The sequence below is a fragment of the Lepisosteus oculatus genome, chromosome 29 (assembly GCF_040954835.1).
Source record: "Lepisosteus oculatus isolate fLepOcu1 chromosome 29, fLepOcu1.hap2, whole genome shotgun sequence".
Lineage (NCBI taxonomy): Eukaryota > Metazoa > Chordata > Actinopteri > Semionotiformes > Lepisosteidae > Lepisosteus > Lepisosteus oculatus.
This window is the reverse complement of record NC_090724.1, coordinates 2232127-2257417: the sequence shown is the minus strand read 5'-3', so window position 1 is coordinate 2257417 and position 25291 is coordinate 2232127. Positions and strand designations below refer to the sequence as shown.

Here is a 25291-nt window from a genome sequence, read left to right as displayed (position 1 = left end):
AGCCGTGAGTTACTGGGACAGGCCAAGCTAAGCCACTGCAGCCCTCACTGGTGGCAGCACAGGGAGCCCTCGGTCAGCTCTCCACCGACTGGAAAGGGGAGTTAAGAATCCAATCCCACTGTGCCTGATGTGGCCCATCCAGCAGAAAGCAAGGGCTGAGAGAAAACCGCACAATATCAGCAATATGACAGAATTCACTTTCCGGTGGACACACACCATTCCCACCGAGTCAGAAGAGGGCAGAGCCAGGCCCATGGGAAGACCCTCTGTGTGCCTGAAAGGCGGTAGGAGAAGAAAGACAGCAGATGGGCGCTGCAGCATCCTGAGTGCTTCTGAGTTTGCATACTATATCATTATATAAATAGTACAGTGAAGGAAACCAGGTCAGCCCAGTGGAAAAACAGGACATCCTACAGCAGCTATAGTGTTGTAATCGGAGCCCCCCAGCAGTAGGAGTGAGCGTTCGGCCCAACAACGCCATGAAATCTCCAGGAGAGGTCTGGCTGAGGTAAATAAAGCCCAGACCTTCAATTACTGCCTAATTGGGATAATAGGCGATAATGAGTTGTAATCACTCTATAATAAGGGCTGTGTTTCTTCAGATCAACTACTGGGACACCCAAGTGCTGTGAAGGAAAAACAGGAGTTGGCAATCATCGAAATCCACAAGACTGACACGTTTTCCATATCCTGCTTAGAGCGGGAAGCATCTCATGTGTCTTCGCCCAGGACACCAAACCCAGGACACAGCGGGATTCAAGAAGAGGTCACGCTGTGTCCGTCGGGACATGCCCATGTCTGTGTCTCCTCACACACCTCTTTCTGCTGCATGAACTGCCCTGCTGTTGCTCAGATGGGAGGCTTGTGTGTTGTCTGCAAGCACTCAGGTTTGATAGCCCTGCTTTCGGCGAAATGCACAATGACTTCATCTGAACGGCACACCGCTAACAGGTAGATTACTGTTTCCAGGGCAAGGTGGGGGACATTTCAGTTTAAATGGGGAAAAACCCCCGTGGAGTGAGATAAAAAGACTTTCATATTGTGTGATCACATTTTTAATACAAAATATCACCATGTCTTCTGGAAGTATTCTGTATTCTGTAACTTCGGCAATTGTGAGCTGCCTTGGATAAAGGTAGCAGCTATTCAGACATCAAGTAACTTCTTTGGACTGTGAGAGGAAACTGGAGCACCTGGAGAAAACTGATGCAAACACAGGGAGAACCTACAAACTCCACACAGACAGTAACCCAGGCTCAGAACTGATCCAAGGGCCCCAGTGCTGCTAACCACTGCCAATCAGGTATCAGCTGAATAAATCTTATAATAATACAGTCTGGAAATTCCTTCTTAGGTGTCCTCCCACGCGCCAAAGACACGTTGGTTAGTTAATTGGTTTCTGGGAAAACTGGCCCTGGTGAGAGTGTGTGTGTGTGTCTGTGCCTGTCTGCCCTGCGATCGACTGGCATCCCATCCAGGGTGTAGCCTGCTTTCGGCCCGTTGCTTGCTGGCACATTATGGGATCGACTTCAGAAAAGGGATGTTTGGATGGAAGAAAAAAAAATCATTTTGGAATATCTCTGTTGCTTGGATTGGGTTATCTTTACCTCTGTTAAAGATTGGCACCTTTAAACCTTAAACATGTGTAAATATGTAGAGGAAATTTCAGCTCTGCACAAACAGGGCAAAGCTTTTAGAAAGGGAAGCGTGTCATCTCCAGGATCCCCCCTGGTTCAGCCCTGAGCGCCATGAGAGGCGGGTGCCTGGTACAGTGAGCGAGCTGCCCAAGTGGTTGTTACTTGAACGCGCCAGGGACAGGCTTCCTTTGAGCAGCTTACAGAGATTAGGGGCTGGGTGGCTCGTAAGGAAACGCACTGTGTTCGAGCACACATCTCCCCCACCCCAGCTCACCGCGCACAGCCCCAAATCCTGCCCGATCCGCAGAGAACATCTGGTTCACAGCTTTATTTTTTAAAAAAGTGCCAGTTACTGAGTGATAAGTGTTGACAGCTGGACTTCCCTGTGGCCCACATACTCTAAACTGGTTTATTTAATAATGTAGGAGCCATTTGCTCTTTTTAGACATCTTTATTCTCCGTGGGTCCCTAAAAAAATCTCTTTGCTCCCTTTTTTTCCAGAAAAATAAACAAATGATCCATGCACATTAATTCCGGACACATCTGCTCCTTTTTGACAAATAGTCATTGGAGACTTTTTCCAGCTATTCGAATGCAGTTGGCACATTTATGGGAATTTGGTACACTAAGTTATTTGTGGCCCATGAACTGATGCCCGATATTTAATTTCCAATCTCGGCCGTGAGGCATAGATCACCAAAGGTGACGGAATGCTTGGGTACACCAAGCAAGAAATAATGAAGTTATTAACGTTGTAAATCAACAGGGAAACCGCAACCGGGTTCTCAAGTTGCAGAGTCTACCCAAGTCAGGAAATCTGTAATTTCACGAGTGGGGTGTGTAACAGACACAACCCTTCCCTCCTGCCTTTTAATACGAGTTCGGCTTTGGTAGAGCTAACCATTCCAGTTGAAGTATTCTTGAACTGTGTGAGGTCTCCCTTACTTGGCTGAAACTATGACTGTAGCTGATGTCTTGTGCTTCCTATTTGACAAAGCATGAAGGCAGCTATGAAGCTGAGTTAAAAAGACAGGCACTGTAAGCAATGCTCAGCTTGAAACACTTCCGGTCTTTGTTGCGTTGTTAATTAATAGCAGCTCCTACTCATGTTTCCATGTGTCAGGAGTAATACAGTGCTCACTAGAACTATGCTGTTTGTAACCCAAGGACCAGTCACACTCACAACACAGTGCTCTTAATGCTTCCAACCGGATTTTCTTTTGCAAGGGCAAGCATTGATCATTCGGCTTCGTAATAGAAGAAATAAGAGATCAACTCAAGGAACATCCGTACCACAATGTCTTTCTAGGCCTCTTTGTGAAAAAAATGGCAGCCCCCTTTCTCCTCTCTGCAAACCCCGTTTCAGAGGGAAGATGGAAATCGCGCAGCGGAGGAGAGCTGCAGTGTGCGTTGGAAATCTAGGATGCGCAACCCGAAAGGAAATCTTTCCGTTGACTTGCACACTCCCCCCCCCGACACACAAACGCTGGTTTCTCCAGAGATCACCCATCGCCCCGTAACGTCATGGAAAGAGGGGCGAGAGCTGGTGCCTCCCACACTCTGACCGAGTCACCCTCTTTCCCTGATTGCAAAGCCTTTCATTATCCTCGAGAATCCCGTCTAGGAGCTATAGACTGTTTTTACTGGGGGGGGGAGTGGGGGCAAGATCTGTTCAGATTACTTTGTCCAATAGCGGGCCACTTCAGACTCCAATTAGTGGCTCTGTTAACGAGCAGCGATGACGTGCTTTCGTCAATGGCCTGACCACATTTCTAAACACTGTGCTGTTGGCCAGTTCAGTCCTGGAGGGCTCGCCTGGCTTCAGTTTTGGGGCAGAATAATTAAAGGACTTTGGTAATTTTTCAATTTACTCCCCGACTGTGTAGAATGGGACAAGGCAACATGCAGTTTATTCGTCCCCCTTCATCACAGCAGCGTAGCCTGCGACGGTCAGCACTCCTCGCAGCAGACCACAGCCGGGCACCTCTCCCGCTCACAGAGATATCAGGTTTTAACGATAATCTTCAAACAGCAGGGCAGATTCAAAGCAGTGATGCTTTTGGGGTTTTTTTTTTTTATTTAAAAAGACATCACAAAAGCTCAACGGGCCCTCACTGAAACGGCTTGAACGACAAATAAGCAGTAAACGTGTTGCTACTTTCCTACTGGCAGCTTCTGAACCTTCACAGTCTGCAACAGAACTACTCGATGAACGTAGCTCAATCTGGTGTCCCCACTATCCATTTCAATTCATCACACAGGGCGGCTGGGATTTTCTGTTTTGCTTGTGTGTTTTGCACTGCTGTGGGAGATGCCAAAGCAGGCGGCTTACAAGCGCAACGCCCTGGGATTCTCACACTTTCTGCTTCATCTTCAAACCCACCACCTCTTCCTCCCCCATCCCCTTCCACGAGCCTTTGTCTTGTTCCAAGTGCCTCTCTCACTATCGCACACATCTGATCAGGCACGAGGACACCATACCTTCACACATTCGTTCAGCACCCCCCCTCCGAACACCCCAGAAAAACACCAGGTGCTAGCCGCAAACAGTTTTTAATGAACATCTTAAAGATCACAGTGATGGAAAACAAATCACTTATTTTACATACATTTTTCAACCCCTTAAAGTGACTGAAATTAGCCAAGTAGGAACAGACAGGAAATTCAGAACACCGACACCCATTTTTAGTGAAAACTCCCTGGATCATGCTTTTAAAACTGAACAACCCCCCTGCAACTAAATGATCACATTTTCTTCAGAAGAATTTTTCTTCCTGAGAAATGTCTCCTTTTCTGTACTTTCTTTCAGATCTCTGGTAAAACTGAAAGGCACACACACACCTTTCTCGTTGACCCATAATAGCATAAAATTTGGTTCCCTCTCATGGACACCTTATGACAATAACATAGTCCACTATGATGAAGGGGTCTCAATTCTTTCCTAACTATAAAGAATGTTTCCATGATTGTATGTCTTGAGCAGCTATTAAAGTGACGAGTTCCAATTGATTTCCGTTTCTAAGAGGGAATCTGATTCGAAACAAGACTCTTCCAAACGGTTACATGGAACATGAAAAACGTGGGCTCTTACTTTAGTTTAACATCTCTGTTTTCTTGCTGGCTGCAATCAGTGCTGAAAAAGACTGGACGACAGTGAAGCTCTGGTTACTGCAGTTACTAGAGAAACCAGGGGAACCTGCTGGAGGGACCCATTTGTCCAGAGGGCTTTTTTCCAGAGAGAGGAAAGGCATTTCTAAAAGCAGCAGCCCAGCCTAGTCTGCTCACAAGAAAGTACTCCTCCACCATGCTTCACAGCGACCAGAAGAGAAACAAGTTACTGAAACCGATCAGCAGAATAACGGGACATTCAAATCTTTCACACAGGTGCAAAACCATCTCTTATTCTGAACTTCACTATTGCATTGTTTTTTGCTAAATTCTCCTTGAAGAATAGGTGTCCTTTTATTGCCCTGCCTGGCCAGAAGTCAATGTTTCCCATTTTTACATTCGGATCAGAATATCCTGGAAATCACTAAGCCAAGATGGGTTCCCTGGGGAAGCAGGGACCTCAGATCCGTGACAGCTGTGTAAAGGAGGCAGCGAGCACGTGCCAGCACCAAGACTGCATTCCTCCTCCTTAAAAGAAGACCACTTAGGAGGAAAGACAGGATTCCTGCACACTTTGTGCATTCTTGAATACACAGATCTAAAACAAGATGTTTCACTTCCAATGTATTGGATATAAGAACTAAAGACAGAACAGTAAATAGCATTTTAAACTATTTTGCGGCATAAGATTAGAACATAATGCAGAGTACAGTGCAAAAAAATACTTTTAAACTTATGTGTTAGTTTCAAAAGCGCGTATGATTATGATTCTTCATCATACCAATCAGAAAACACAAAAGTTAGGCATATGAAAGTTCAATCTTCCCCCAACAAGGTTACATCAAAAGCTATAGTTTCAGATACTGTAACAAAACAAGGTATTAAAGACAAGTCATTCAATGACAACCTGTTTCACACAGGAACAACATGGTCCTGCTCTGGCCCGACTGGGCAGGCTGGAGATCTTCCCATCTAATTTCTTTGGTCCCTTAGCAGTGAATGTGAAGACTGATGTCTTGACTCACTGTTAAGTTTTCAGAGAGGTACTGACGCAGAGATCGGGAAATTCTGAAGGCTGATAAACTGAACTAGAGGCAATTCTGTGCCTCTTGACTGGAGTCTCTGACTTCCTGCCATTAAAGCAGCTGCCAGCTCCACTCCAAACTGGCCTTTTCTGCACATGGAGCCAGAGGTCAGTCAGTGGCCTGCCTCTCTCAGCCCAGTCTCGGAGATCTAGATTGGGCTGCTATTCTCTTTCCTTTCTTTTATTGCAAATCGATAGTGTTTCTGGCTTCCACACAGCGAACAGCCATGTGAACCCCCCTCCCCTCCCCAGTTCACCCCCCCTCTTCTTCCCTGCAGGACAGAACGGAAAGGACTGCAGAGGAATTCAGGGCAGGTCTCCCTCGTAAGGTGCAGACGTGACCGAGGAGCCACTGCTGTGTAGTGAGGGGTGCAGGATCCCAACAGTGCAAGAGCAGCAGGCAGCGCTCCTCTTTCTGTGGAGATCCTGCGGCAGTCCCGCGGGAGAGAGGGAGGGAGGGGAGGACCGCACCGGGTGAACAGAACAGAGAGAAGCTCCCACCGCCACAGAGCCGCGGCCTCAGTTGACGACCTGGGTGCCCCCGACGTCCTCGCTGTCCGTCCCCATCAGGCCAGTGATCGTGGACAGACCTGCGCGGGCACACGGAGGATGGGGGGGGTTAGTGGTCGTGGGCAGAACCCGACGCCAACACCCCCCCCGGGGGGAGGAAGTTGTGCCAGAGCAGAGCACCGCTAAGCACCAGGGCATTGGGCCAACACAGAAAACCAAAACAATTGTCTGAAAATCCAGAATTTTTCCAAAGCTCATTCATATTTCCTTGGTGATTTATCATCTCCCAGCCCAGCGGGAGGTGGCTGGCGACGAGGGGCGACGCCTACACCTGCCCAGCTCTGGCCGGCATCCCGCTCCTGGGCGGAGAGCAACAGGTGACACCGATACAGCGGCGGAGCAGAAGCAACAAAGAACGGGTCTGCAAGAAATCCCACATTCGATGGTTAACAAAACACAAGTCAGCCTCTAGTACCGTCTGCTCACTAAGACCCTCGAATCTCATTCAGTTCCAGCCCCACAGCTCGCGTCAATGGTGTGACACACCAGTGTAGCTACTCTACAAGGTTTCATCAGGAAAGATGCAAAGAAACTTCAACAGACCCGCGGTCAGGAACTCTCCTCGGGGTTTTACTTTAAACAGGCTTGAAGCCCACCAGGAGACAGTGCTGGAATCTGAAAGGGAGCCGACTCGGCGACACCAGCCAGCTCCCACTTTACTTCAGTGGCCCTGGGGGAAACACCCCCTGTACAAAAGCAAGTTACTTACCCACGTCATCAACTGTTCTACACACGTGTGGTCCGATTCGCCATTCTGGCAAGCGGAAAACTTGATTTGATTAGTTTGCGTATTTTGGAATGAGAACTTCTTTTTGCCTATTCCTGAGACACTGTTGCAGGACAGTCTGGACATGGATATTTGTTCTTATTGTACATTCTGCAGGTTTTAAAGAAAAGTAGGCAGAAAAAGCGAAGATGGTGAATATCTAGTGCTGAGGAAACCCTTTGTAGTGCAGGATGAGCTACCCTGTGTGAGTGTACACCTTGTTGGGAATAAGTTTGTCAGAACCGGCAGAGCGGTGGAGTCCCAGCCATGTGCTTGCATGAAGACAGCGACGGGAGGAACTCTCCATTCAAGGCTTTCATTAATACGGCATAAAACTGCTCTCTATATCCTATTAAAGGAAGCCAGACAGGTTGAATACCGGCTCTTTGAAATCCTTAACCCACACAGATGCAGTCAGGAAGTGACAGAAGGCTTTTAGGGCTTAACTCACTCAGGCCAGGACTGTTAACAGCTGCACGTCACCTCAGAGAGGCTCGTCCTGTAGGCTGCCATTACAGCGCAAGGCTCCCTGCTGTAGCCTAGTAGATGTACATGCCAAGCAGCAGGTCAGAGTGCTCTGGGAGCCACAGGAACACAACCATGGGAGCCCTACTGAGAGCCGAGCCCGGGCTGCGGAGCGGCTCGGTGACCCAGGCGCCGCAGGTTCGAGCCGCGTCACTTGCCGACTGTATCCAGGACCCACGAGTCAGCACAGCTGGCACAGCGCTGCCAGGGCTAGGGCTGGCATCAGCCACACAGGGCTCTCTCAGCTGCTGGCAACCCTGCAACCCCTGTGCTCAGGAAGGACGCCCCCTCCTCCGGACAGCCCTGCCCCTCAGGTCTCAGCTCAGTGGGCGGGCGGATCAGGAGGCCTCTGCAGCACTTCCTGGCTCTCCCCCCCCGTGGGGACGGGGGCGTCCCACAGCAACACGGCTGGCAACATCAGGTCGGGTGGGTATACCCGAAAGCATACCCACCCGATCTTAAAGTGACAGAAAAAAAGAGCTCAGTTTTTGCAGTTGAACATCACTGGAGCCTCCTGTCGAGGGCCTGAGCTCCAGCGGCTCTGCTGCTCCTTGCCCCAGCTGGCACCGAGAAACAGGACGCGGGAGATTTGGCACAACGCACACACACCGGCCCAGAGAACAGCCTGCGCCAGCTGCACTTCACAGGAGACAACCTGGAGCGCTGCTGCACAGCCTTCCAAATCCCTAGCTGTGATCGGACTTGCTCCAAAATCCCGCCCAGAACTGGGTCGAGGACCCGACCACTGTGCCTGTGGAGGCTGCTCAAGAAAGATGCGTGCAGACTTCAGAGCTGTGCGCCGTTACAGCTTTTAGGCACCAAATGACCGGTCCGTCACAAGAAAACTCCCGTGCACAGCAGCAGGACTGGTGGAAAGCAGAGCTCAAAACGTTTGTTCACAAGGTTTCATTTTAATGGCCAATTTAAAAATCGATTCAAATAAATCAACCCATCAAAGTATGGTCAATTAAATATAAACTTTACAGCCAGTTTACAGGGATAAGATTCTATAGTCACTCGATGAAAGTGTTGGTCCCCCTAAACCAGGCTTTTTTGAAAGTTCAGAAGGGGTGGTGAACGGACAACATTTTTCAGGAGGCTGATCCAAGAGTCCGTACAGACAGTTCATTGACTTGTTGCAGAATTGCTTATCTGTCTGTAGTTGGATCCTGTATTCTGTGTTTTGGCTGTTGAGCCAAATTCTTTAAGTCCCATTTCAGTTTCTTGCACTGTATATTAACTTTAAATAAAAAATGTTGCTTTTTTGGGGAGCTCTTGTTGATGTAGACGGGCAGACTCCTTTAAGGCTGTAAAAGTGTCCGTTTCTGCCGGCATAGTTACTGCAGCAGCCGCTTACTCGGTGTTGCAGTTCAACCCCGGGCCACTAAGTGGCGCTGTGGGACAGAGAGAATGGCAAGTGGAAAAACGTGCCATAATTAAAAATGGCAAATCAAAAAGGATTGGTTTTTTAATGCTAAATAAGATACTTTCTATTTGAATTTTCTCATTAATTGAGGAGGTTTTTCTTTTAAAAAATGATTTTTATGATTATGAATCATTAAGAATTTCACATTGTCATGTGTATGACCCAAATAGGTATTATCCTGTTTAACATTTGTATTATTAAATACATTTACAATTAGCAAATCGTTAAGAAACTGTAAAGTTATGTAATAAGGACTGACAATTAAATGTATTAATGTTAATTTCTATGTATCTGATTGATATCATGATGTGCATTAGTGAAACGTGGTTAATACATGACAAAATAAGATCTACTGTGATGGTAGGTTGTCGGGGTCTGTTTCTTCTCTACAGAGAAGTGCTCTTAATGTTTGGAATTCTAGTTTATCTGTTCTTCCTTGGTTCCTGAAACACAAACAGGGTGTGACATCAGGGAGAGAATGACATCATACATGGAGAGGCACAGCATTGCTGTACTCAGAGCTGCTCCAGCCAGCAGTCCCTCAAAGAGCACTCCAAAGCTCTCACACTGCAAGAGCACCAGTGAAACACAATATGGCATGTTGAATACTTAGTGCAGGATAAAACATACAGATCACACAATCCAGTTCTCTAGAATCCAACACCTATTCTGAAACACCACGGTCGACGGTGGAGGCACGATGCTTTTTAAAAGCACGGAAATCTATCGTTCAAACTGGCGGTTTGCAGAAGAGCCGACACACCCAACGAGGCCTTTCTCCGCCTTCATCAGGTCTCTCCCACCCAACCACAGCTCTGACAGGCACCCACGGGGACAGAGGTACATGAGAGGGAGAGGCAATCTGGCCCATCACACCCATTGGGTCCGCAGAGGAACCCCGCCCCGCGGCGATTGGACGGTTTGCACAGAGCTGGGAGGCGGTACTTACTGATTCGGATCTTGATTGGCCAGATGAGGATGGAGCACAGGGACAGAGCCGCCACGAAGGCCACTCCCCCGGTGACGATCACCATGATGTGGTGGTAGAACCAGACGCAGGCGGGGCAGCAGATCTGTGTGCTGCAGCGGAGACAAGAGGCAGGTTGAGCCCCGCTCGCAGCGGAGAGAAAGAAGTGGTACAGCAGGCAGCAAAAGCATCCCCCTGCAGTCTCGGCTATTTGAGGAACAGCCTCATGAAGCTGCTGATCTTTGCTTACCGCCTGCAAGTGCTTTAGGCTTGAGAAGAGCTTCGCCGCCCCTTGACAAAGCACACTGCCGAGCAGGCTCCAATGTCATGCATGATCAACATGATGCACAGATCTTTACATTTCCTGTCCCTTCAAAGGGTTGTGCAAACCCTGGGCCTCCTGGAGCCCCGCCCCGCCCCGCGCTCTCTCAAAGGGGTAGAAAGCGAGGGCACACTTACTGGCAGGGATGGAGGCTCTGGATGATGACGACGCCCACTCCGTTGGCCACCTTGTCGGTGAAGCTCATCGCTCCGTACACGAAAGCCCCGCTTTGCTGGGAAAAACGAGAGCGGGGCACACGTGAGGACGGACGGACAGACGCCTCGGCTCGGGCCGCCGGACACGGTCCCAGAGGGCCGCGCCACAACTCCCTTCACCTGACCCGAACACCGGCTCAAGACTCGTTAGAGCGATCGGATCACACAGCTTCTCCCAGTTCTGCAGGTACCGCAAACACAGACCCAGCAGAACCAGGGCTGGACAGCCTGGGCTACAGGGATCATCCTGCTGAGGGAGCTAAGGGAACTGGTTCAAAGTTCACACAGAGCTTTATACGTCACTAAAGGCCATAGATCCGAGGGACCCCCATCCGACACAGGTCAGGGTTTTGGTTAGCGTCCCCCTTTTGAGAATCTAAAACACGTTCAGCCCTCCTCACACGATTCAGACACAAAACACTGCTTGCAGAGGAGCGAACAGATCCTGCATCTGCTCCAAATTCACTACTGCCGACACCTTTAAAAAGGTAAGTTAGAAAGACCCACGTCGGATAACTGGGTTCACCGCCTGAAAGGATTTAGACGGTATCATGCGGCAGATCGCTCACGAGCCCGGTGCCGGAGCCCTCCCGCGGGCTGGCGAGAGGCAGGCTCACCGTCTGGTTCCCGATGAGGTCGGCGGTCATGGAGAGCGACATCACCAGGATGGTGGCAGAGCCGGCGCCCAGCAGCACCGCGGCACCATACACCGCCTTGCCCATCTTCACGTCCACCATCACCCAGTAGGCGAAGGCCAGGATCAGCAGGAGGCCCACAAAATAGGTCATCTAGCAGGAGGCGAAAGAGAGGGCAGCCGTCCAGACTTGCATGGACATAAAACCATTCAGGCGATGGTCAATAAAAACGCGGAGGACATCTGGGTTGGGGCCGCACATTCGTCGAGTAAAGATTAAGCCTTTCAGGAGCTTGGACAAATTGTATACAGAAGTTTTGATTTGGAGAAACACTGGCAAATGATTAAGAACACTGAAACCTTTTACAGCTAGGAGAAAGGAGCTTAATGGACTTCACTCCTCGCTGCAGAAGGTACAGTGTGCAGACAGCATGTACAGTACGAGCTCTTTATTCAAAGGCAGGAGACAGAGGTTCTTCACACAGAGGAGCTATAGCATGTGAAATCGACATCTGCCCTTTGAATAATTCCTCAGTGCCGCCCAGCACCTGTCCACAGGCCCATCCTGCTCCCTGTGATAAGCTAACAGGTCACCGTGAGCTCAGTCTCCCCAGCTCCTGATGCAGGGCAAGCCTGGCTCTACAAAGGCAACTCATCACATCTGCTAAAACTCCATTCCAACACAAAAATATAAAGAAATTTAATTTCAGAGATAAATTTAATCACCTGTGCATTGAAAACCAGACACCGCACTTGTTGTCATTAACAAATAAACATTCAGACTAACCTAGTGGATTGTCAGAAACAGGCATGCTTTTACAGTTTTACTTCATCTCTCATGTGTGGCAGGCTTCTGATGTCTGTTTCTGCCACTTATAAGGCATCGGGTTCAGATAAGTAGATAGCGTCAACAAGTCACGTGACCAAGCGTCTCTGCAATACGATCGCAGAACAACGTGGGTCATTGACCTCTTGTTCAGACAACACAGTGTGAACAAGGGCATGATGAGGACTACCCCAGGGGCAGTCGGGCTCTGCTCCTAGAAAACAGCATCAGGTGAACCAGACGTGAGGTGCTCTACACACACACCTCTCCAGGAACAAATCCTCACAACACTGGTGATGCTCACAGAAAAATACTCACATATCTACCAATCAGCCTGCTGACTGGCTTCATGAATAAAGAGGAGACGAATCCACTGACGTACATCACCAGAGGGATCGTGGCGATGTAGTTCTGCAGGAGGAGAGGAAGATCAGTCTGGATTCAAGTGCGGTTCTGATAAACGCAGCAGGCCGCGCAAACATGTCCGCCAACGACCTCGAGAGTCTCAAAGGGGGATCTTACCTTGGGGAGCATGAGGGAGTTAGTCAGGTACATGGAGATGTAGGTCTGAGACATGTTCACAATCAGTCTGGTGCACATGTACAGCATAGCCACCTAGGAACCAAGAATACCAGCTTTACATCGCCCACTGACCCTACACACACTTGCATAACACAGAAATCCCACCAGCGCCAGGCGGAGGTGGATGAGAGAACCACTGGGGATCTGTTGTGTACTGCATGTGGGTGTTCTGCGCAACTGCACCGAGTCAAAGTCACATTTACAATTTCAGAAAAGCAGACTAGGAAGGAATGAGAGTTTAAGGGAAGTAAAACGTGGAACTAGTGGAGGATGAATAGCCAGAGTTTGAATGTTCCCCCAGTGTTTGCATGCATTTATCTCCAATTCAGACATGCTGGTGGGTGAACTGGTTTCTGGGAAGACTGGTCCAGGAGCCAGTGCGTCTTTGAGTGTGTGTCCTGTCCAGGGCGCACCCTGCCTCGCGCCCCTTGCTTGCTGGGATAGGCGCCAGCTCCCCGCGGGTCCTGTCCTGGGTGAAGAGGCTGCACTCAGAGAGAGGCCCCTCACCTGGTAGAAGGCAGGCTCCTTCAGCCAGTGTTTCCACTGCATCAGGGAATGGGGGGGCGCCCGCTGCAGCACCGGCTGGCGCTCCCCATCCTCGTCGGCCGGCTTCGGCAGCACCAGCCCCTTCTCCTTCGTGCCCACGTGGAACAGCAGAGAAAACACGGCCCCGAGCCCGACCACGATCAGGGCCAGGTTCTGCCCGCGAGGAGGAGAGAAAGAACCCGCTTTCCGTTAGGGGACGTGCCCAGCCCGCCAGAGCGCGCGCTCCTCCCCCCCGCCCCCCGCCGAGACTCACCCTGAAGACGGAGACGTCCTGCCAGCCCAGGCTGTCGGTCATCGCCGGGTCGTCCACCTGCCCGGCCTGGAACTTGAACAGCAGCCAGGCGACGGCGTACACAGTGATGTTGGCGATGACGGTGAAGGCGTACCTGCAGGGTCGGGCAGAGGCGGGGCTGAAGAGACCGCACCACCTCACTCAGGTGTGCTCGCGTCGCCAGCACGGCCTCGTGGGGTGTAGCCAGCCGGCCAGCCACGTTTCACACGAGGCGCCATCATTTTCTGTCACCCCATCTTTCATTTTCTCTCTGTTCCCTCCTCTAGTTAATTAACTAGAGGAGAGAACAGAGAGAAAAATCAAATCAAAGAACGTGCCGCTGTCCCAGTCATTTACCCATGTATTAACTGTGAATACATTGCTGGAAAAACAGTGCCCCCAAGGTACAGTCTGTACCACCACTGGATCAAAGGCCTCAACTTCACCAGCTCCCCCGACAGTCAATACATCGTTAGTTAGTACTGCCTGCACTGGTTTATATATTGTTTCTAGTTCACACACAACCAAGAGGGTACTGGACAGGTCTAATTCTCCAAAAGCCCAGAGTCATGTGCCTTTGTTCAGGGAAGGCCCATGAGATCAGGAGCTGGCCGACGAATGAATAGTTACTACTATACAAAGTTCAGAACAAAGCAATCTTTATCAACAAAAGATAAAAGATAAGATAAAAGACAAAAAAAGATAAAAGCTTATCTTCTTCAACACCGGGCTTCCCAGAAAAAGCCTAGAGGCACATTTCTGTATCACTAAGGCAGGCAAACAATGTAACATACTTATCTGGCCGGTTAATATGCAAATTGTACAATGATGTGCATAAGTGTTGCAGTAAAGGTTATACTTAAGTGAAAAGCTTTAAATTTTTAAAGCTCTCTTTTGTCACTCCAAGTCAATGCATGAATGGAAAGAGCTGGTTTGCAGAAGCAGACAGACATTCAGCAAACAGTATTTGACACTGGTCGTCTGCAGGGGTACCGTTGGTCTTACTGGTTACCACGAATCACCTAGTTCTGAAGACCAGTAGGGTGCAAAGCAGTTAAATTGCTTCAATAAATGAAACAATGCAATTGTAATCCATCAAATGTTTTTAAGAAAATGCCAAAGAAATACAACATATTGGCAATGCCCTTGACCAACACCGATCTGCACTCTTTTAAAACCAGAATACACATAGTCAAGCACATTAACGCCGTTTAGAAAAAACAATTCTCGTCATTCTCAGAAAGCCTTTTTGGTGCCTTCTCTCGAGCCTTTAATTTTTTTCCCAGAAATTTCTCCAAGTCCTTTTTGTGGTGATGAAGAGCAGACACGGGCAGCCGGGTGTGTGACGTGGTACTGTACAGTTATAAGTATGTACTTCTAGGAAGAGCTCAAGTTCGTGGTTTTGCAATTCTTTCTCTGTAGCATCGCACATCACTTTGAACTTCTGCTATTGACAAAATATGCACATTTAGCACAAGATGTTCTGTATAATACGAATCACAACAATATCTAGTGATAAGATACATTTCCCACCACCATTTTGTTTGCCAGCGCTTTTCACTGCTTAGGGGGCACCATACAAATCAGGATCACAGGTACTAAATACTTTTTTCAAGTATCAGAAGAGTGAAACTGAAAAGGACTGACACGTTTCCTTTAAGGAAGCAGAATTTCTCAAGTAAGAGAACGGTCAGGATCTAAATAGTTTTCACCGAGTACGGCAAGGCGGGAAAACATTAAAATCTCTCCTCTTCTCAGTAAGTAATTCTTCAAGCATGAACCACAGTGATCTTGGGATCAGGAAAGCATCCTGAAACACCCCTCTGCAATAAAAAACACTAAGACCTGGCCTCTGAGGCCCCTGGCCTCCAGCAGCCTAAACCATCAGGCCTAAGAGTGGTCCAACCTCACCAGGCAGAGTACTAGTTTGAGAAATCTGGTCAGGTTCATCCCACGGCCCACGATGGCTCAGAGAGGGGATGGAAGATTGTGGAAACCCAAACACAGCTGTATGAGCACTTCTACACAGCCTGGACAGCCCAGCTACTCTGTGCCCGTGTTACGCCCTCATTTCCAACAGGGCTTGAGCACTGCCCAAGACCCCCTGCTGCGTTAGAAGCAACAGTTTTGTAGCCCAGTTGGCAACACTCTGAGGAACAATCCCCTTGATACACAATGACACAACAGAGTTTTCCCTGGAGAACACAAGGCGGGTGAAAAGGTTTAACTGCTGTGCAGTGCCATCCTTGTGTAACACAGTACGCTTTATTTTTATTGCCTCGTGGGGACCAATATCTGCTGCTGCTGATGGAGGAGGGTGCAAAATGATGTGCACAACATTCACACGAGCTGCAGAGCTGAAATCACTCGCTGAACAAAAACACATCTGACATCTGGGGGCAGTTTCACTTCTGTTTTGACACTTATACTATGATTTTCACCACAGTCGAATGCCAGGTTCACTGTACAGGAAGCTGGGGGAGGCAGACACATCTGGGAAGATTCTGACCTTATCAGCCAACTGGCGTGGACAGGAAGTCACCGTCAGCGCGGCCCCTGGAATTTCCCCCTGAATTCCAGAAGGAAAATTCCCCAGGTTGAGCACAGCCCCTCCGGGAGCATCCTCCAAGAATACTCACGAAAACCAAAGAGCAGATGAGCTGGATAGGATCGCATTTCAGAAAGGATGCTTCCCCAGCCTGGATATGAACGTGGATGCAGGAAGAACGGAGCCAAGTCTGCTACAGATCATGTAGCAGAGCGGATTGGAGAGTGGTTAGTGGGCAAGTTTCAGCTAGCTTTTATATCCATCTAAATAAACTGACATCTCATCACCCGGACTAGACTGAGGAATCCCCATCTTGCTTTGTGAAGAAAGACAGATCAGGCAGAAGGTAACAACTGCGAGCAAACAAGAGCTCCTTCGGCGATCAGAGTGGCTGTGTGCTCAAGACCACGCCCTCACTTTGACCACTTTGAAGCGGAGCTCTAACCAATAATATAGTGCAAACATGCATCGCTATTATGTCAGCACAGTTACACAAGCCTGCCCGGCTGATCTGCGACTGCAGGTACAAAACCTGTTCCAGAACCAGAAATGCGTCTCGGCGCAACGTGCGATCAGGAACGCAGCGAGCCGAGCATGCCTTGGCCAACTGCCCAACCCCTCAGAGAGCCGCACGCCCGCGACCTCCGGGCCGCAGGCAGGGTCAGAACACTGCACATCGAGCACAAGTCTCTCCTTTGGAGATCTGTTCGTGGAATCAAAGAAGCTATTGTGGTCTTGCAGCTTTAGTGCCTGCCTTTGGGAAAACTGGCTAGAATATGAGGCAGGCAAAGCACAAGGTGCTAAAACAGCTAGAGTATATGACTATAACTCAGTATAGAGAGTTATTTCTGAATGCTAAAGCCCAACTGTTAACAAACAGCAATGCAGAGAGGGATGGCTCTCGGGGTCTGGATTGCTCATCCCAGCAAACTGTTAATTCAAATCAGCCGAGATCCTAAAACTACTAGAAGAAGGCTGTAAGTAGAGAAGAAGGGTTACAACAAAGCGTAATGTACCCAATGGGGTCTTCAGGTTTATTCTGCATAGAACATGTCAGCAATCTTTTCATTGTAACATTTTCCCCTCAGAGACACTGGGATCCGGGTGTGGAGAACACAGTGGTCATGAATTTTCAGGTCATGTGCTGCGTCAACCATTGGAAAGTGCTTAGATCCTCAAACTAGGAACTGTAGGCTGTCCTCCTAGTATTATCATCCACGTGAAAGGATCAATCCCAGAAACAGGGCTGTGTAGGAGTATCAGGAGGTGCTTTTGCAGCACTAATTCTGCTTTATCGCTTTATCAAACAAGTGAGTTAAACGGTTTAAATCAAAACTGGCTCCCAGACTCTTTTCCTCTGACTGTTCAATTCAGATCTTAAATCGTATAATGAACGCCTTCGATGGTTAGTTATTTGGGGTATTTAATTTCTAAATGGCAGTATTATTTTGTGATGCATCTTTTTCCAAGATTCGCTTCAGGGATTACAGTAAGAAACTGAATAAATCCCACTCTGGGCTCAATCCCAGTGCTCCTGGCCGTAAAGAGCAGAGGTGTTAAACCCGGTGTCCTGGCTAAATTCCACCCGGAGCTCGTGCAGCTTGGCTGTCCCGAAGTTCTCCCTTAACCCATGCGGGGCAGCTGGTGCAGAAGGGCTGCTGTGCGTCAGCCAGGTGGGGCTGCTCTTCAGTGGTGGATGAAGTGGGTCCCTAGCTGTATTTAAGGCACTTTGGGATCCAAAACTCAACACTACTGACAGGAGAGGGTATTGTCGTTACTTGCCAACCTCCACACTCCTCAGAGCAGCTCTGCGACTGGGATGCAACACAACTGCTGGTCCCCCACTGAAGGATGTTTAATTTCCCAGACGAAACACCAGTTACCTGTAAGCCGTGAGCTCCACCTTCTCGTGGTCGTTGGTGACCAGCTCGGGGATGAGGGACAGGTGGGAGATCTGTGTGGCCGCCCAGCCGAACTGGAAGATGACGATGAAGGGGATGAAGTAGGTTAGGCCCACCCACTGCGGCGTCTCCTGCCCACAGCCGATGCAGGGGTTGAAGATGAAAGGAAATGACAGCAGCACACTCACTGTCCCTGGGGAGAGGGAGGACAAAAGAAAGAAGAGCAACAAGGTTACATTTAGCGAAACAAAAAAAGAGCAATGCATTTCCTAGCAGGCAGAACACTGCCTTCAATTGTTGTTTCAGTCTTTGAAGGCTTGATCACTCCATGTTCAAAGTACAATGTGCTTTTATGCTCCTTCAGCCTCCAACAGATTCTGTCCGGCCATGAGAATGCTATTCCCTAAAAGCTACCACCAGGGCGTGACAAAGGGCTCCTTTGAACTGTAAATAGATTCACTGGGCGCCAATTGGTTTATTAGTACTGGGTTGCAATGCACTTTGTTATGAGGGCTTAATTACTGCCATTTGGTACGGAAATGTTGTGCACAGTGTTGGGAGCGATGAAGGAGCAGACTCAAAAGCCTGGAGAGTTTTGTTTTTGTGACTGAAAAAGAAACTCTGAAAGAACTCTGGGTTAAAGCACCCTGTACTTTGATTCAAGGGCCATCGTGAGTGTTGGTGTGTACAGACCCCTGGGATCTCCTTAGCCAAGCTGGGGTCAGTCACAATGCTCTCATGAAACTAATGATACACCAGGGTTGATGAGTCTACTTAAATCATCAGAATTGCAACCTTAGGTGATGCAATTGGATTCTATAAATCCATTCATCCTTAGTAGTGAGGCTTAGAAATTGTGTTAAACATTTGAGAAAAGTTTTTTCCATTTTCTCTCCCTTTTTCTGTTCCCTTGAATGTTCCTTGTATTTAAGAGCATTGCGTACAGAAGCTGAGCTCATTGAAGTCAATGCACGTTAAAGGAAAACTCTCCATCTTAAAAATCCTCAGTCTAAAGTCACACTATGGCCATTTAATTAATACTGTGGGGAAAAAAAAATGGTTTCACATAACATTTAGGGGACTTTCAAAACATACCAGTTGACTGTAGACACGCTTAGCAAGTTTCACTTTTTATTTCATACATTAGAAACTGGATTTCTATGTAAAAAACTACCACATGGGTCACTTCCAAAATGTGTCTTCTCCTAGTACTCAGAGATAAATAAAAACTCCAAGAGCGGTAATGATCAGCTCCTTTTTAAACAGCTCTCCCTTCCAGACAGCACAGCACAGCGAATTTCCTGTACCGCCTGTTCCTCTTTATCATGTGTGTCACAGAGATAAGCTTACACCCAGGCACGGTGCGGAGTTTACCCACACCAGAGAAGAAAGTCATGCTCTTCCCTGTTCTTAGCATAGCACCTTGAAGAGCATTTTTCAGGGCAGCAGAAATGCTGGTTAGAAAGCAAGCAGCTTAACACTCACCAGAACCAAATTTCCCAAAACCCAACCTGCTCAACTTTGGGACTGTGGGAGGAAACCCACACAAACCAGGGGAGAACATGCAAACTCCACACAGACAGCACCCCAGATCCTGAATTGAACCCAGGGCCCCCCCATGCGCCACCATGCTTCCCTGCTCCCAGGCCCAGAAAGCTTAATTATGATGTCCAACAATCACATTAACGTCATGCTACATCACGTGCACTTTGCTCATGTAACTGTGTGCAAGCGGATGGGGGGAGTCTATATTTCACACCTGATACTGTTATAAGAACAGTCGAGAATGTGCTAGCCACTAGGTTTCTCTTCCTGTTTCAGGGCTCTGACAGCTCACAGCACTGTGTTTCCAGGCAGTGTAGGCAGAGAGCCTTCCAGCTTGGACAACGGCAAGGGGAATTCCACTTCACTGTGCGGAGCCACCCGTTTGGGGACTTGTTTGTCTTCTGTGGGAAAGACGCGTTATTTTCCTTCGATCTAGTGAAGACCGAGCAGGATTGCAGGACTCGATTTAAAGACTACAACGGGGGGGGAACAGTAGTTTTGGCGAGAAGCCAGACCACTTACAATTATTTGTGCCTTGTAGCAATTTTCCCCCCATCAAACACACCATGATCAGGAGCACCCCTCTAAAATGTCACACCTGGAAACGTGTACTCTTCTGGTTTAGAATCACTTCGATATAACATTAAAGAGACATAAGCGAAACATCAAGCTGCACTGAGCCAAAAGAAAGAGCCATTCACAGACAACAAAGGGCTTACAGACAAGTCAGAAAATGGCCAACAATGACTTATTCAGTTAGCAAGTTCACAACTCAACTGACAGTACCGATAAATCATTTGACTCCAACTAATCCAATCCTGCAAGCTTTCAGTCTCTCACAGCTCTCGTGCGAGCCACACTGGAACTCAATTTACTCGTCAACGGAGTGAGCTCAGCTCGGCCTGGTCAGAGCTCGTTCAGCAGCACAACGGCCATCCGCAGACGTCCGCTACTCCCCGAACTATTTCCACTAACTGTCCTTTTTCCTGTGCTTCCCCTGCGGTGAGCAAGGCAGTCCAGCTTGAACAGGGGCTTCCCTCTGTGCTGCGGCATTTTCTGCTTGTGCTGGCATGACCAGAAGAAATAAACTGTCTTTTATGTGGCTTAATCGTATATTTTTACAAACAGGCTTGCCATTGGTTTGTCAAAGCCCTCGCGGAGCACTCTGCACAAGGAAACTAAAGAGCGATCATGCTCACACATTAGAGCTGCTATTGCTGCAACAGAGCCAGACACTCGTGTACAATTTGTAGGTGGGCTCTGGGCTCGATCCGCTGTCTGGAGCTCAAACCACGCGGCGCACACGGGTGACGTACTGCCACACCTAACCCTTCACCCCTGCAGTCCCGTGACTCATCACCCTGCCATAATTCTGGGCTGTTTTACACCCTTTCTGATGCACCTGTCCCCTGCCTGATGGCGGACAGCACGTTTAGTCTCCTCTACGTAGCTGCCGCAAGATTAAAAACAAGCTATGTCAAAAGACACCCACCTTGCAGGAACTCAATAATAATATTGTTTAGGATTTTTATGGAATCTAAAGCTCATTCACGAAAATCCCTAAACAGTTCTTTCTTTGAAAGTGGAAACATTGTTAATCCAGTGTAAGAAGGTTACAAACAAGAGGTCACTTGGCCCATCTAGTAGCTAATTGATCCATGGATCTCATCCAGTTCTTTACTGAGCTTCTCCAGGGAAACCACCTCAACATCGAGGCTGTGTAACCTGTTCCAGACACCCACCACCCTTTGTGTAGAAAAGTCCTTAATTCCAGTTGTCCCCTCAGTTCACTCCATGGGGTTGACATTGTCAATGTGCTTTAGGATTCTGAATACCAACATCATATCTCCTGTGAGACTCTGCCTTTTTAACCTCTGGATGACATTTCTTTTACATCTGGAACTATTCGGGTGGCTCGTCTACAAACTCTTTCAAAAGTGCCAGTGTTCTTTTTGTAGTGAAGCACCCAGAACCGTAATGTTGATCTTATAGCTCTTGAGCCAGTTGCATTCATCTCACTGATGGGAGTTAAACTTACGGGTGGCATGATGGCACAGCGGTTAACATTGTCGCCTCACAGCCCCGGGTTCAATTCAGGGGTGCTGTCTGCATGGAGTTTGTATGTTCTCCCTGTGCTCATGTGGGTTTCAACTGGGGTGCCCCAGTCTCCTTCCACAATTGAAAGACATACTGAGAAGTTAATTGGCTTCTGGGAAAGCTGGCCCTGGTGTGAGAGTGTGTGTGTCTGTGCCCCATGATGACTGGTGTCCCATCCAGGGTGTATCCCGTCTTGCACCCACTGCTTGCTGGGATAGACCCCAGCTCCCACCCGACCCTGAACTGGGCAGAGTGGTTAGAAATAAGAGGAGGTTCAAGTTCCCCTTCATTTTCCTCCAAGAGTTTAAAGAAGTTCCACGAAATCTCAGCAGACCGAGACACACACACACACCAGGGCCAATTTTCCTAGAAGCGAATGAACCTACCAGTGTGTCATTAGACTGTGGGAGGAAACCCGAGCACCTGGAGGAAACACAAACCACAGCTGAGCCCAGGGCTCCGGCAGTGTGAAGCAGCAATCCTCACCACAGCGCAGCCTCGCGGCCCCCGCTTCAGACCACTCAGAACATGCACTGCCCTCAAGCTGTACTGTCGACCACACCTCGGAGACAGGCTAGAAGCATCACAATGATTCACCTGAGACAGCCTGAAAGCCCTGCTCTAGGGCCACAGAGCAGCTAGTCCGGGTCTCTCAGTTTGAGGGGATACAGACAATCTCCCAGGTCTTACAGATAACCATTCACTCATCAGCCTTTAAAGAGTAAACAACGTCCATTAGAGATCACGTGGGACGGGAATTCCCCGCCGCTCCCCCAATTACTGACCGAATGACTTACTTAGCTGATCAATACCTCGAGCGGGTGCCCAATCGAACGAGTTTGGGCCACGTGTGTGTGTTTAGCACCACGTGACGGCCGGCGACCTGCGACACGGGCGCGGACATGGAGTCCAGCTACTTCACATGAACAAGGAGCGGCGGCTCATGCACGCCAGTTCAACAGCCACCAAAACAGCTATTCCCACCCCAGAAGCTTAAGTGCTCGATGTACGATGTCCTTTATGATGCCTAACTGGTAGCGGGGTACCTTAGTTCTCGCCTTGGCTCAGAGGAGCACGTTAAAGCACGAAGCCCTCGGTTTGAGGAAGCGGTGCGAAGCCGTTCCCCCCCGAGTTCTGGAAGCGAGACCGACGTTTAAGATTAAGATCACTTTATTAACCCTATACAGTTTCTTGCATTAGGAATTCGTCTTTTCGCATTCCCCAACCTGCTCGCCATGAGACACGGACACACAGACAGGGAGAGAAGCTGGGGGTCAGAGGGCAGGGTCAGCCATTGTACGGCGCCCCTGGGGCAGCTGGGGTGAAGGGTCTTGCTCAGGGGCGCAATGGGGTAGGATTCCTCTGACAACTGGGGGATTTGAACCGGCAACCTTTCAGTCACAGTCACAGGCGCAGACCCTGAGCCACAGAGCCCCCACTTCCAGCTCGAGACACCCGCGGCGTGACCCCTCCACCTACCCACGAGGTGCCAGGACTTCCTCTTGCCGTAGCGCCCGCAGCCCGGGGTCCGGTCCGACTCGTACCCGATGAGAGGCGTGCAGACCCCGTCCGCGATCTGCCCGACCAGCAGCAGGATGCCGGCGCAGGTGTTCTGGAAGCCCAGCACGGAGTGGTAGTACACCAGCAGGTATGTGAACCACATGGAGGCGCACAGGTCGTTCAGAAAGTGCCCGACCGAGTAGCTCAGGCGGCTGCACAGGGGCATGGAGCGCTCGTCAGCCATGATCGCCCTTTTGTTTTTGTGGTTTGTTTTTTTAAGTGTCCAGCTTCAGTCACGAAAACCAGGACCCCCTCGCTTGGACTAGAGGCGTGTTTCTCGTCTTCATTGACGTGCTCGTGTTCAGTGGAAACCTGTAAGCCCCGGACGCCAGCGTTTAAGAGAGAGCAGCTGCGTTATTTAAAAAAAAAGACATAAAAAGAACATCTGAGCGCGCTGGTTTTTGGACGAGACCGCTGTCCTCCGGCTCAGTCCTCATTCCCGACCGCCGACCCCGGAGCCCATCAAAGACAACAGATGGTTCTTTAAACTGATGGGAGGTGAACGGGGAGACAAAAAGTGACATAAAAAACCACGCCAGGCGTAGAGAGACCGCACTGCCTGCAGCATCACGAAAGCCCCGTTCTCATTTTGCCTCCTCGCCCCGACTCTTACCTGGCCGGCCGCTACCTGTTTAAAAACACTAGCCGATCACATGTCTTGCTGTGTACTGCCGCATCCTGCCCCGCCCCGCCGGCGACGTCACAGACCGCGGCATTCCAGGGGCTGGGCTGGGGGGGAGGGAACTGCCGCCGGATGGACCAATCGTCTTCGACCTTGGAACGGGAAGCACCAATCGCGGCTTGAGGTCGCCCCGAAGGAGGGGGGGAAGGGGGCGGTACCCTAAAAAAAACGCCGGTGCGTTGTTTTTTAGTTTTAGGCAATTTGCACGTGATCGGTTTTTTTTTCCTCCAAAACGAAAGTCAGTCAATTTCGTGGGGTTTTGTAAATTGCAGCGATGACTCGGCCAACGGGATTCTCGGGGTTTTGGGAAGGAAGCGTGAGCTCATGCAACAGGGATGAATGAAAAAATAAGAGCAGATGGACGATTCCTCTGGAAAATAGCTTTTATAATGATAGATACGATTCTGCAGGAGGGTTTTAGGGGCTGAAAAGAAGTTACTGAAGAGTGATCAGTTGAAAAAGATCAGGAACGAAGTAGTTTAAGAAGGTGACTGCGTCAGCACGCGTAGGCGGCAAAGGAACAAGTCAAGGTTTATTCCTGCTGAAAAGAGAAGAAAAATACAGCCTCGTCTAGTTGGTAGTCTTTCAATAATAATAATAATAATGTTTCTTTATTAGCCCTATACAATTTCTTGCATTAGGAATTCGTCTTTTCATATACCCCAGCTTTTCTCCATGGAGACACAGACACACAGACATGGAGAGAAGCTGGGGGTCAGAGCGCAGGGTCAGCCATTGTACGGCGCCCCTGGAGCAGTTGGGGTGAAGGGCCTTGATCAGGGGCCCAACGGAGGAGGATTCCTCTGCCGGCCGCGGGATTTGAACCGGCGCAGATCCTGAGCCACAGAGCCACCGCTCCGCCTCAGTCTGTCTAGGTCGCTAAGTAGCTAATAGCGAAGTCCCTCACATTGACTCTGTCAGTGCCTTTGAGAGCATTTTGCTTACAAATTTCCAAATTATTATTTTTTGCCTCCCCCTCCCCAACATTATACAACCCCCAGAAGATAACATTCCCCCCACCTCACATACATTTCACCCCCTCTCGCTGTTTTACGTGCCACCCTGCTCTCGTCTGTGTGCATTTTCACCTAGTCAGTAACTGTGACTGTCACAGAACAGGAATCACTTAGAGCTGGATTAACAAACACTCCCCCAGCTGTTCTCTAACAGCTTTGTCAAGCATAAGGGCACAGGGGAGCCAGAGCAAGCACCGGGTGCAAGGCCAGCCCACCACTGGGCACTCACAGACACACACACACCATTTCCCCAATAGCCAGTTAACCTACTGTAGGACAGTAGCAGGAAACCAGAGCACCTGGAGGAAACCCATGCAAACCTGGGGCGAACATGCAAACTCCACACAGACAGCACCCCAGGTGTGGTATTGAACACAGGCCCAGTTCTAGCCACTGTGCTAGTGGGTCTCCCTAAGAATTATAATAAAAAACATGTTGAAAGATGAGCCCCAGTAAAAATAAA

General features: G+C 49.2%; 1 protein-coding gene across 2 annotated transcripts; it reads right to left on the bottom strand.

Moving 5' to 3' along the window:
- Positions 1–4171: 4171 nt before the first annotated feature.
- mfsd12b (major facilitator superfamily domain containing 12b) lies at positions 4172–23813 on the bottom strand. Of its 2 annotated transcripts, none has more exons than XM_006639921.3 (10): positions 23050–23813; positions 17911–18121; positions 13462–13594; positions 13170–13361; positions 12603–12695; positions 12399–12491; positions 11238–11408; positions 10543–10637; positions 10066–10196; positions 4172–6419 (listed from the first exon to the last, which is right to left on the bottom strand). In XM_006639921.3, exons 1-10 carry the CDS (start codon positions 23312–23314, stop codon positions 6349–6351), a joined length of 1455 nt encoding a protein of 484 aa, XP_006639984.1. In that variant the 5' UTR covers positions 23315–23813; the 3' UTR covers positions 4172–6348. The 2 variants fall into 2 exon arrangements, with proteins under 2 accessions (XP_006639984.1, XP_015221209.1); XM_015365723.2 differs by lacking the exon at positions 4172–6419 and adding an exon at positions 6427–9559.
- Positions 23814–25291: the final 1478 nt, after the last annotated feature.

What these genes read in the sequence shown, in the direction of transcription:
- mfsd12b (XM_006639921.3), bottom strand. Translation starts at nt 23,314, where the DNA reads ATGGCTGACGAGCGCTCCATGCCCCTGTGCAGCCGCCTGAGCTACTCG. An exon ending in AGGACGTCTCCGTCTTCAGG is followed by an intron (nt 13,362 to 13,461) that starts GTGAGTCTCGGC and finishes CCTCGCGGGCAG; the next exon opens with AACCTGGCCCTGATCGTGGT. An exon ending in GCCAATCAAGATCCGAATCA is followed by an intron (nt 6,420 to 10,065) that starts GTAAGTACCGCC and finishes GTGCCCGCGCAG; the next exon opens with GTCTGTCCACGATCACTGGC.